Below are 12,959 nucleotides of genomic sequence, written 5' to 3' on the forward strand. Positions count from 1 at the left end.
GACTTTCCTCAAAGTAAACATAGCTGAGCCCCAAGTTTTTCCCTATAGTGTTGCAGTTAGCTGGTCCTGAATTCCACAAAACTGCTTGGACCAGGGTCAGCAATTTCAGTGTAGAGGAGCAAGGTTATACTTTCTTTTATGCATGAGAGTTAAAATAGGTCAGCAGATCAGTAGGAGGTGGGAAAAAGTGCTACTCAGGTGCCTGCTAAACAGCTGATCACTCCCAGCTTGTGCTGGTATAAGACAGTGTGTCCAGATCCTGTGAAGTTCTGCAGTCAGAAGACAAAAAGCAGCAGGTGCCATGCATCTCACTGAAGTCTCCCTTAAGATGCTGTAGATCCTGAGTGCAGGTAAACTGTGATCCAACCAGGCTGTATTTCATTCTGTTTTAAATGAGGGATCACCAGTCTCCAGTACAGGCCTTATTTTCAGCAGCCAAAAGGGACACCAGGACAGTTATTCAGTCTTCAGCAAGGAAGACAAATTCTGCATTTGCTTTTCTTACCCATTTGAGAAAATTTTCTAGCACTTTGTCTTGTGTTCTGTGCTCTTCTCTCTTAGCAGGTTATGAGCTTTCAGTGGATTAATAAATACCTTATTGTTACAAGAACCTCTTGCTGGCCCTTAACTTCTATCCTGAAGACTCGCTCCTACTGACAGATTAAGTTCCTATCTAGAGCTCTTGAAAGACCTGTGTATGTCTTTCATGGAATTTTGCTCAGTCTCTGGTGACAGTCTGAACCCCTCGTGCCATACAGACTCAGCTGGAAGTGCTTCCCGAGTCCTTGTGCAGTTGGAGGGAGCAGCCTGGCAGGTTGTAGGGGCTGCTGATGGCAGTATTTCATTCTGTGGTGGTGCTGCTTCCCGTGGATTTCAGCTGGGCAGGACTGAGCTGCAGAATTCAGGCTCAGGGCAAGGGGATCCGGGTGTTGGGACCTTTGGGGCAAGGTAGGGCTTATCTTTTATAGCAGGGAGGGTGATGTAAAACCGTCCTTACCAGAACCTGGGTGGCTGTTTTGTAACAAAGGAGGAGCTCCAGCCCAGCTGGGTGAGGATGTTGGGTGAATGAGTTTGTGCTCATTGACAGTACTGGGTGGAACTCTAGCAGCAACGTGTTATTTTGGCTGAGTTTTGTTTTGCAATTCAAACCCTGGAACTGAACTAAAAGCACTAATGTGATGTAAGTTTGCTTGCCTTCCTCCTCCGTCTGCAGAATGAAGTAACTTCAATCACTTTTGTTTAGCATTTCCCAGTCTATCAAAAGTTCCTCCTTTTCTAAACTGCATGTCACAGCACCTCCACCTTCTTCTGGTAGCTGGAAAGCCTAGTCCCATAGCATATTGGGGTGGTGTAAAAGAACTAGTATAGCTGTGTGACATTTATCAAAATAAAAAAGCTGTATGGATTGTGCAACAAAACTTTCCAGGGTAGCTTATAACAGGGAAAATTATTCCCGCCAATGAAAGTGGGTTTGTCCAGTGGCTACTAGAGCAGGCATCCAGAACATCCTAGAACTGTCATCTGCTTCTGTTATGCCAATGACTTCTTTTGTTGAGAAAATTAATTTGTTCCTTTTGCTATTTCCTTCAGCCACCATGGTGAAGTTATCTTTCACAAAGATATGGTCTTATGGGGAGAAACACAGCAGAGATTCTGCAGCAGCGGATGCCAGGAAAATTGCAGTGCACAGTACATTAGTACAGTGGGTTGGTTGATGGCAAAACAGCAACACTTCATAAAGCTTTTTATCCTGCACTCAAGGCTGACTTTAGAAACAACCAAACTCTGTGGCCCTGCAGCCAAGCAAAGCTTGCTGCTTTTCACCCAAGTGGAACTCCCTGAAAATTCAGTTTTCCGTTCAAGTGGTGTTCTGTAGCAGAAACTCCTCCCTCCTTGCCAAACTGTTTGAAGGTTCTCTAAGCTGGTTTCTGCAAAGACCAGAAATGTTTCATACCCCATCTTGATCCGACCATCCTAACTTTGGACCTGAGCTGACTTCTGGATCCTTCCTTACTTTTCCTCTCCTTAGGTGCCATGCTTTCATTCACTAGCTGTTCTTTTTACAGTATGTTTTTTTAATCACAGTCATTTTTATTACCTGAAGACAAGCTATCAGGGGCTTGTTTATAAGCCCCTGTTATACAGCGAATAGGGCTTCCAACTGACATGCTCTCATGTGGTCCAGGCTCCACAACAGACTTGAAGGAGATCAAGGAGGTTGTCTTTGGGTTGTGAGGGGTATCTCCTGTTGCATACTGTGTAAACTGTGTTTCCTATTGTGTAAATGTTTCAAGTAATTGGAGTGATGACTGCACAGCTTACTTTGGACGATGTGGGGGGTTTTGTTGGCTTTTCTGGTTTGTTTTTGAGAGCCACATGGGGTTAGGGTTTTTTGGTTGATTGGTTTGCATTTTTTTTGTAAAGAGGAGAGTAGGATCTGACCACTGAAAACATATTGTTTTCCATCATCCTTTATTCTCACTGTTGATATGTCTGAAACCAAACCCAAACCAAAACACGCCTCAAATGTAAAGGGACTAGAATCTAAACCTAGATCCAGGCCTGAATTTTGCTAATAGTGTCTGGTATCTGCTGTGGTAGATGAAATCAAAAGCCAAGGTACAAGCTCCCCAACATTAGTCTTTGGGACGTGGTAGTAAATGTGGGCTCCAGAGCCCTTTGTTTACTCTAATTAGAACTACCAGTGCCATGTTCACACTGAGGTTTGGGATTGGTCTTAAATGAAGTAAAATAGAGCAACATTTCCCGGCCATTTTTGGCTCCTTAGCCAATATACCAAGTTAGAGTTGTGCTTGTTTTGATTTACAATTAAATGCCTTGTTTGGTGGGAGGTAAGTATTGGGATGCTAAAGGATGTATAGGGGAGGAAAAAGTAAAGCTTGTGCTGCTGGCCAAACCTCAGTCAGCATTCGACAGCGCATCAGTACGGGTTTATATGTGTGCAGGTATTTGGAGACCTTCGTTCTGTGTCCTTTGCTAGCATTTTACTGAAAGAATTGGTAGTGTAAGCTTTGACCCACGAAGTCAACTTCGCTCTATGCCCTTCTGCAATCAGCAGACTCTTGCCATCTGTGTTGCTTTCTAGGTCTCATTTGAATGCTGAGATGCTTGTCTTGCAATTATTTTCTGTACATTTTATCAGTCTGTAAGTTTGGCAGCAGATCAATGCCTGTACATGTGTATTTGAGGAATCAAAATCCAGAGACAGGCTGCAAATAGAGACACACTGGAGTTTCAGTCATGAAAGCCAGTGCTGGTGACAAAGGATAGTACCGAGAGACTTGGGGGCCTCCTTCTAATTATTTCCACTATTCAACTACCACTTGGTCTTGCATGAGCCAGCCTCCAAGGTCTGAATTGAGGAAGTCTTGGTCCCAGTTATTTGTGTTGTAGACATTGGCTGTGGAAGGAAGGGTGATTCTGTGCTGCAATTTGCCTTCCTCACCATCGGGCTGCCTAGGCCTGGGGATGTGTGTGTATACCCTTGCTCTCCTAAAAGCTGGCACTGCCTCTGCTCCAGGGCAAGTTTTAGGTCGCCTAAAGGGAAGCCAAGCTGCACTGTGGTGGGGACACTTCACTCTAGGGACACCCTAGCACAGCTGATGGCTCAGAAGCTTCTTTGATGCCTGTTACGATGCTCGTGGAGTGGGCGTAATATGTAATAGCCATGCAAGCAGTTAAGTTTCCTCTTACGTCATGTGAGGTATTTATGCTATAAATCTTAACTGCCAAGAGCAGAAACTTTAGCTGCCCCTTCAGCTCCTAACCATTGAAATAGGATCTGGCATGTCTAGTGCTAATGAAAATTTTCCTTCCTTGACAAGTAGATGCTGCCTGATTTAGAAAAAAAGCAGAAAAGTGCTTTTTCAAGTACTTTCCCTGTAATTTAACATCCCTTCAAGGTCTTTCTGTCACTTCTCAAGTGCATCCCATACTAATGCTACCCTGGAGTGTCACTGCCAACCTTTTTCTCTTTCCCTTCCCCAGCTCCAGAGCTGCAGGAAGAGACAGTGTCCTTCGTGATGACAGTGGCAGGGGAGTGACAGGCAGGCTGGGTGGGGGTGGCTGTTGGTGCGCAAGCCTAGTGACAGGATGGGGTGACTAAGAACCAGCTGGCTAATTAAAGCACAGCAGTAGGAGGAGCGAAGTATTTAAGGGTGCCAGAGAGAAAGAGAGATGCCTCCACGAATTTCTTGTTACACTTCAGCAGCCAAGTGAGTGGGCAACACAGTGAAAGGTTTTCTTAACTCTTTCGTGCCTCTCATGGAGTGAAATCAAGAGACTAAGAAAATGGCTCCATTGACTGAAAAGCCTGAATCGAGGTAAGGACACCAGTATGGTTTTTAGTCACAGTTAGTCACATCTACCTCTGCTAGAGCTGCTGTAGCTGAACTCCCAGGACTTTATATGACTCTGGCATATGCTAATATACACTGAGTGGTTAGGTCTGGTGGGGCAGTGCACACTGATTTTCAGAATGCTGCTTTCATCTGGATAGGTATTCCCAGTTGCTGATTGAAAAGAGGCAATGTCAAGAGAGGCACCACATGGGTTTGTGTTCTCATTAAGGAAAATGGGCATGTCCTTGCCTCCTTACCCTAGTGACTGGATCTTTCTCCTAATTATTTTTATGGGAAGGGGAGATTCAATGGAGTTCCTGAGTGCTGATTCTGAGGCAGTTACTAAGAGGAAAGTGAAGAGAATGGATGAAGTGGAAGTCTCAGTGATATATGAATTTGTCTCCTGAGGCTGGAGGAGTCAGAGAGAAGTGAAGATGAGGACTGGCTTCTGGAACGTAACTTTCTGCTATTTCTGGAGACACTTGGAATGTCAGACTGTTGCTTCACCCATCAGTTTGGTTTTCTGCAAGTGTTTTCAGTAGTGAGTAGAGAAGCAATCACTGTGTCCTTCCTTCTAGCATGTAGGTGACTCTAGAGGTAGCACAGTCCAGCAGGACTAGCAAGCCAGCACTCCAGCCTGAATTCCCTGGCAGGCACAAGTTCGTAGTCTGGCCTTGGATGTGTGACAGTGGCTAGCCTTCTGAGTTTTGCTGAGACCATTTTGTGTCTGATATCCAGGCAGATGAATCAGTCCCCTGGCAATTTTTCTAGCATAGCAATACTTCCAGGTTGGCAAAGGCTAAAGAAAATGATCCTGTCTCATTTCAGCTGACTTTCAACTGGGCTTGTCAGAGGTGTGCTGGAAGTATTGTATGCCTGGCTCCCCGTGTGCTTTGGTTAGACTTAGCTCTATGTGGTTCTCTTGAGGTTGTTGCAGTTGTGTGTAAATGAGACTAACTCTCAAACTCATTTTTCTTATTCTGAAACCATAAAAAACCAACCTGTAAGACAGATACCTGTAAGGCCCTGTTACACTATGACAGAACAGCTGGTTTTGGATGTTGCGTAGAATAGAGGCCCATATCTTCCATCTCTGTATAAAATATCACTTACATGTCTTGGAAAGTATTAGCTGTTGCTTAGGGAGTGTTTGTACAGAGCTTCTGAACAGCTAATGCTAGAGGAGGTCATAATTAAAAATTAACGTTTGCTGTGGTTGCCACAGTGAGCACTCACTCGGGCCTGTGCAATTCCTCTGCCTTACACAACTGGGAATCTCAGGATGTGTCTGGGATGGTATAAGGTGGTCTGTAGCATTAAAGTATCTATAGTATCTGGTTTATATATCAAAGGTGTGTCAGAGTCTTTGCTCTACCCTAATTTTTGTAAAATGTTTGTAAACTGGATTTGAACTTTGAGACATTAGTCATTCTCTAATCAGTGTATCTGCTTAATTTAATGCAACTTCCTCTTATTTACTACTTTATTGTTTGAGAGTGCATGATAGAGGTGAAGACAGCCTTTGTAGTCTTTGTTATACAAAATCATGCAAGAGAAGCTGCTGGATGTTGTTTAGATGATCTAATTGATTTGTATTTATAGAATGCCATTCACTGTAGTAAATGCAATGCAGTGTTTGTGTCCCTCAATCCTGCAGTCAGCTGAATGGATTCATTGTTATACATAATTAGGGCTTCTGGAATTTGGGTCTGTTTATTTACAGCAATTGTTCTGAGAGGCATAAGTGGCCCCATATCAGAGGTGTACAGAGAGTGAGGTGCAGTACCCACAGCACCCCAGCTGCACAGCTCTTACAAGTACTCTCACAGCAGTTTGAACTCCATGAATCCTCCATTTCTTCCAGCTGAAGTATAAAACCAGCATCCTCTTGGCTAGGTGTGGTCATTGCAGATTGAAAGATTTTCCTATTGCAACAAAGGTAAATCAGGTGTCATGGAAATAATTAACCCTTTACCTGTAAATAAATTCCAGTTTCAGTAGTTGTGTGCTCCTTGCTCCAGTTCCTGTGTGAATCTCAGTTAAGTGTCCTGAACAGTCCCAGGTTGTGATATGCTGTTAAGTCATTTACAGCCTTCCCTGGAGCTGACAGCCTCAGAGCTGTGCCCAGTGAACTCCCTTTTATAGGATGTAAATCAGCGTGTTTGTAAAGTTCTTCCATCTATGAGGTGTGATCATATATACTGCAGATAAATTTGAGCAGAAATCTCAACTTCTGCTGCTGTCACATGGTGTGCTTTGTGTCTTCTGCTAAGATGGATATGAGATTTTATTTAAAATGTCCTGGAAAAAATTGGTTTTCTTTCTGGAGTTTCAAAATGTCCGTGTGAGTTGCTTGGTCATATGGGTGTGGCAGAAAGGCATTTGTTTCTTCAGCTGACACCCATGAGACATGGGCCAGGGCTACTGTCACCGTATCTCAGCTGTCAAATACTAAAGACAGAGGGTAGTCATGACAGCCTCAGGAGGAAGTCAAAGCCCAGTTACAATGTATTTAGAGTCTATTGTCAGGAGAAGAAATGTTTTTGACTGTAAGGCAGGGATATGAGCAGTTACTTGTCCAGGGGGAATTGGTGGCACACCGCATGTCGAGTCTGCTCTGAGCCAGGCAACCTTCTGGATGGCTGTTTTTCAAGCCCTGAGTCTGCAGCAGAGCAGGAGGCTGATGGCTCAAGCAGGAGCCACCTTTCACCCCTACAGTCCTCCAGGTATAAGTCAGTGTTGCTTAATGAAGCTTTAGCGGCTGGTGTGAAATTATTCCAGTCTGTTTCTTTGCCAGGAGGTTCCTACAAGCATCAAATCACTATCTGAACTAGCACTAATCATGGAATTCATTTTAGTATCCAGGTCAGAGTTAGAATGGACAAAATGAACTGATGTACCTTTTAAACCTTGCTGTTCAGCTGTTGGGCATGTCAGCTGTAGGCTTCGCTCGCTGGCTTTGTGACATTAAGTGGAATTTAGACTTTGGCCTGCCGACCTTTTAAAGTCTTCCACTGTTTGCCAGATTTTAATGAGATGGGTGACAACATGCTGGCCAATTTCTGGAAATGCTTGTTTATGGGCTTGCAAAAGGAAGATTCAGAGGTGCAATTGTTTTCTAAAAATTCATGGATAGGGGTGAGTGCAAGGAGGAAGAGCTGCTTAAACAGAAAAACTGTGTTGGCGCAAAACAATTTAGCTGTAGCTGTTCATGAATTTAATTTAGGTTGCAAATGAGGAACAGCATTCATGCCATAAGAGGAATGCATTCTGGAGCAGGCTTCCAGGAAGAGCAGTGGAGGTGGGAAACTTTAGCAGTCTTAAGCTGGAATGTGAAGTGTTCTTGCACAGGATTGTATGACAGAGTTGCCTGCAATAGCATGGGAGTAGGCTGGATGACCCAGGAGATTCTTTTCTGCCCCCTGCTCCACAAGTGGTGACCTTGAACTGAGTTAACTCAGGTTGCAGTAAACTTTGTTTACTCTGAAGTTGATGACTGTAAGATGACTTAGTTCAAGAGCATCTCTGAATTCTTAAAGCCACATCTCCTAGTTTACGTTTCCTTTTTAACTTTTATTATTGAGAGAGGCACATTCCTCATGTATTGCACAAAAGCTGGCACCTATGTCCCAGAAAACCTAATTTTGCCCATTAGGAAGGCAACAGATGAACACTATATTTAAAGAAAAAAAAGGAAGCAGTACTGCATTTGAAATGTGCTGTGTTGTTTGTTTATTGTAACAGCTGTAAGTTCAATTATTTATAAGAACACTTTATCCAAGCTGGTGTGTAATGAAGCCATTTGTTTCATTTAGTGAGCTTTCAGTGCTCTCTCAGCTGTCTTAGCACTTGCTGAAGAGTGCGTGGAGGCTGTTGCCTTGTACAGAATTCTATGTGCACTACTTGCTTACTCATAGTCTTTTCATGACATTTATTCTTAGGAGCATAATGCCTTCTGAAGGAATAACAGGATGTTCTTTAACCCTTAAAATAAAAATGACAGACAACATATTTCAGTATTCCAGAATAAAAGAATAATGATAGTTGAAGAGAGAGCTGATTGCCTGGGTTAACCTGGGCTGCCTGCTCTATTCTAGTTATTTTTTTTCTTGTCACATTTTATGTGATGCAAGGTGAGAAGTGCACAGAACATGTGTTTTCCAGCAAGTTCCTTTAAGCAGAGGAACCTGCTGGTGGGAGGCACTGGCTGCAGTGCAGCTCTTTGCCTGCTTTCCAGATTTGGGACTCCACATTGTTGACATGGCTCATTGAGCAGAACATTTGGGTCAGGGACACTGATGGCATTGTGAGAAAGGGACTGAGCTGGGGTGAAACAAATGAGTGTTGTCAGTGATGTGTAAGACCTGACCAGGTGAAAAGCAAGTTATGTGATTGCTAATCATACTTTCAGTCTGAAAGCTTACCATTTTTCTGAAAGCCTCAACTCCTACTTTATATTAGTATAAATAAGAATTTGATTTTTCATTTAAATGCAGCCACAAAGCACTTAATTGTATATATAGAGAGAAAACTTTGAAAATGTGAAAAACCTGACACTGATAAAATAAAGGAGGAGTCTAAATCTCAGGAATATAAGGGACCAGCACAATAAGTTTTGAATGTTCATCTCATGTCTAGCAATTGTTTTAAAATCCTATGTGAGTCACTGGAGCTGTCAGTAATAACAAGGGAAGAAAGGAAAGGAAGTTACTTTTCCCCACATTCACATTAGACCACCAAAAATAACCACTGCATTCGACTCTTAGCTGAGATACCAGTGACTTAAGAGCATGTGTCCTTGCTCAGAACTACTAATGAGCTGTTTGTTACCCCCTGCCTTTGTAGGGGGTGTATTCAAACCTTTAGAGCATGTGAGATAATCCAGACAGGCTGTACAGAAGTAGTTGCCACTTATCTGCATTCCTCCTAAACAGGCTTCTGAATGCACTGCTCTCTTTTCCACACCAAGTAGGGAAGGGACTGCAGCCTTGGTGAAATGTGCTGGGGGTGAAAGGCAGGAAGGAAAAGTTAAACATCCGTCTAGAGGTAGGACTGAACTGACAAGGAGTTGGTGGATGTTACGTATGGACATTGGCATGTCCAGGGTTACAGTTGCTGGCTCATGGCCTGAGGTATTCGTTACTTTTCATTGTGTTTTGCATGTGTGCAGCTTTGAAGCCTTTGTTGCTATGTCTGTCACATTTCAGGAGAGGTACTAATTCCAGTCTGGCAAGGACACACTGGTTAGCTGGTTGGAGCAGGGGGCAAGAAGGAGACACATGGTTGTTTTGCTTTGGAGTACTTTTTCTAGTCTTTTTCTTTTTTCTTTTGCCTGATCTGGCAGTAGCGAGTTCTCTGTTTTTAATACTCACATGAGGGACCTCATTCTTGGTTCCCTTTGAAATGCTCCCTTCTGAAGTACTGCTGTGCATACTGTGTGTGTCTACAGGAATGGCTTGGTCATGTCTACAGAAAATTCTTGAGGGCAAGTGGGAGCAACAAATAATTCCAGACCCACCTGTTTCCAGGGATAGCCTGTCTGCCCAACCTGACAGGGACTAATTTGTCTAAGGATGTGCCATCCAAATGTTCATAGCACACTGGCTTACAGCATGTACCTTCCCAGCTTACAGGGCAATACTTTGCTGCACCAGCGCTGTGGAGCCAGATGTGATATCTGTCTGGACTGTCCAGCTGATCCCAAGAGCAGCCTTAGGACTGAGATAGGCCTAACAGGACTTCAGTATGTGGTTTGGGTCAAGTATGTGGAAGACAGGTAGAATAGCTCTGTCTGATGCAATAAGGTGCCAAAGCATGTTCTCAACTCCAAACATGCACCATAATTTTGTCGATCTAAACAGGAGTTATTTCTACTTGCATGCAGCAGATCTGTGTACAGATTCTCAGCTGATCAAAATCAACTTTCAAATGGAGTTTCTGGAGTTAGACCAACGCAGGGGCTCAGGATTGGTTACTCTCACCCTGACCATGTTGAATCCATTTTGTGTATGGGAGTATGCGCTAAACGTGAGTTTGAGTGCTTGAAGGAAGCTGATTCGTAAGTGGACTCTGGATGCTTGTTATTTTAATTGAATTCTATAATTGCTAGTAAGTGTGGGGATATGTAATTTTTCCAGATTCAATCTAGATCTAATGAGTTTGTGCACATCTTCCATTTAATTTTAGCAATCTTCTTTAATTATCACTTCATTTTTATCCTCAAATCGCTTTTTTGTAAAAAGTAACTTGATCTATTAATGCTAAATAATTATGCTTCTTTTTGGTGTGAATTCTTTCCTAAATGCTTTTCTTAAAGCAGTGAACGTCAGTGTTTCACATGTCGAGACTTGAATCAAAAAGACATCACTGAAATCAGTTTTATGGCAGTTGTGATGTCACTGTTTCCAAACAAATGAGACTGTTTAAAAAGGGTGAAGCATGTGGTCATGAGTTTAATCGCTCAGATACTGCTGTTGTGGAAGGGGACATGTTGCTCTGGCACAGCAGCAGTGGACCCTGCCTTTGCCCCTTATAGCCAGTAAATCCTCTTTCCTCTCCTGAAAAGGTAATACACTGAATTATTTTTTCCCCACTCCTTTTTAATCTTGTGTACCAGAGGAAAGCATTGCAACCTCTTGGGGATGCTTGGAGTGGAAGAAATTTTGTGTTGACTTGCATGAATCCCATGGAAAAGGCCAATGCTGAGTTAAAACATCTGGGATCAGCTTCAGAGAGAGGTTGATCCTGAAGCTGAACTGAGATTTACTACAGTATTGCCCCTTCTTGTGGTTTTCTCCTGGCCCTGTGGAGGGACTGGTATTTATCCCAGTGAGTTTAACATGTAACATTTTTCTGTGTGTAGAAGAGCATGATATTGATACAAATCTCCTTTAGCTGGATAACATATAATTTTAGACTGTTTCTTTCTGATTTGCTTGAACTAAGGAATCTTTCTGGAATGGAAAAGTATGGAGATCAGAAAGACCACTATTACTAAATACATTTGTCTACATTTTCAGGCTGTGTTAACCATTACTATTTCAGAGACTCACTTCTAATATAAATGGTAGAAACAAAAAGCAGGTACTGTGTGGGCAGGCAAAATCGGGCAGCAAACCTTAAACTGGACTCAGTTTTTGTTGTTGACTGGTTTTATACTGCACCCCCCACTCTACATTGTATTTTACTAGGATCAACTTGTAGTTAGGCCGAATCCTGCTGAGCCTTCATGAACCCACAATGTATACTTATGTGGGTATTTTAGTGAAGAAAATATTTAAATAATTAAGTGTTGGCAGCTGTTCCTAGGGTGGCTTGCTGGGAAGCCCAGATATTGTCTCATTTTATAGACTCTTCTGTTACTATACTTGCTTGTTGAGTTTTCTTTCCTTTTGAGTGTCTGCTGAACATGCTTATTATATTCTGGCTGGCATGAAACAAATGCTGGTTAAGAAAGGGGATGCTTGAGGCAGGAGAACAAATTCAATTCCCTGAAGGGAATTTCCACCTCTTACAATGTTCCACTGCTGCCTCCAGTTCATGTAAAAGGAAAAGTATCTCCAACTCTGTTGTTTAGTTTCTTGTTTCCCCAAGCAATTTTCCCTGTACTTCTCAGATTGGGGTTCTTGTTTATGCATGATTTTGTGATTTCAGATGCATATTTCTATTTGTGTCATGAAAGCTGTTAATGGTCTGGAGCGACACTGGATCTCACTTTCTCTGGGGCTAATTTTTTCGGGGGGGAGAGGTGAAGATTGGAACACAAAATTAACAGTCTTTTAATTCAACCTAGGACCTTTAGAGAGTTGAGATATCTTGTCAAACACAGACTTTTTCTGTAGAAATGCTCTTTGGCTATTCAAACCAACATCTGTGACATTGAAACCTGTTTGCTGCAGGTGTCAAGTCCCACAGGAGTGAGGACAAATAGGCCTCACAGTTGTCCTCCACAGACTGGGATCACCATGAAAACTGACTTTTTCTTCTGATCCCCATCTGGTGTTTTTTTTCTTGGGTTGTCAGTTTCACTGCTTTTGGTACCAGGAGAATTAAAGCTTCCAGTTTTCACGTTTTACTTACTGGAGTCTGATCCTGAAGATACCAGCGGCATTGCATGACTGGAAATGATTGGTGCAGAAGTTCATATGCATTTTGACAAGTGCATCTCCTCTGTACTGTTGTATCTTTCAAAGGAGAGACCAGCTTTGGAATGAGCAACAGAGTGCCTTGAAATATGGAAAAGATCTAATTTGAAGGTTTTTGTTTAAAGCTTTTAGTGTCACTTTGATTTTTTTTTTTTTTTTATTCTCTTGAAAGGTGATGCACATTTTATATATTAGAAACTAGCCAGTCTTGCACTTTGCCCTTTATAGACCCTTAGACTTAAGTGAGTATCTTTCAGTTTCATATTGAAGATTATGAAGTTTCATATTGAAGTCTGGAAGTAGTGCTTGTATTGGTGGAAATAATCTTTAATTTCTGATAATTATCAGCAAAAAATATACTGGTGCTTGACATGAATCCACTTGACATTTGAAAGTAATTTTTTTTAAGAAACGGTGACTGTTACCTTGGCTCTTGTGTTGAATGTTCAGCATT

The 12,959-nt window shown here is 42.4% G+C and overlaps 1 protein-coding gene across 50 annotated transcripts in view; it reads left to right on the top strand.

Moving 5' to 3' along the window:
- SORBS1 (sorbin and SH3 domain containing 1) overlaps positions 1–12,959 on the top strand; it is a 164,572-nt gene that overhangs the window by 85,321 nt on the left and 66,292 nt on the right. For 16 of the 50 annotated variants that reach the window (XM_042018685.1, XM_042018699.1, XM_042018690.1 and 13 more), the window contains exon 1: positions 4,180–4,343. The exons of 4 other annotated variants lie outside the window; for them this stretch is intronic. In XM_042018685.1, coding sequence (XP_041874619.1) covers positions 4,312–4,343 — 32 coding nt within the window. In that variant the 5' untranslated portion in view covers positions 4,180–4,311. Of the gene's footprint in view, positions 1–4,179; positions 4,344–12,959 lie in introns of those variants that run through there. 30 more of the 50 variants (XM_042018702.1, XM_042018700.1, XM_042018709.1 and 27 more) reach the window with 11 other exon arrangements.

This window comes from Corvus kubaryi, unplaced genomic scaffold (assembly GCF_017639235.1).
Source record: "Corvus kubaryi isolate FWS band 111438036 unplaced genomic scaffold, C.kubaryi_AGA036_p1.0 138, whole genome shotgun sequence".
In the NCBI taxonomy this organism is placed as follows: domain Eukaryota; kingdom Metazoa; phylum Chordata; class Aves; order Passeriformes; family Corvidae; genus Corvus; species Corvus kubaryi.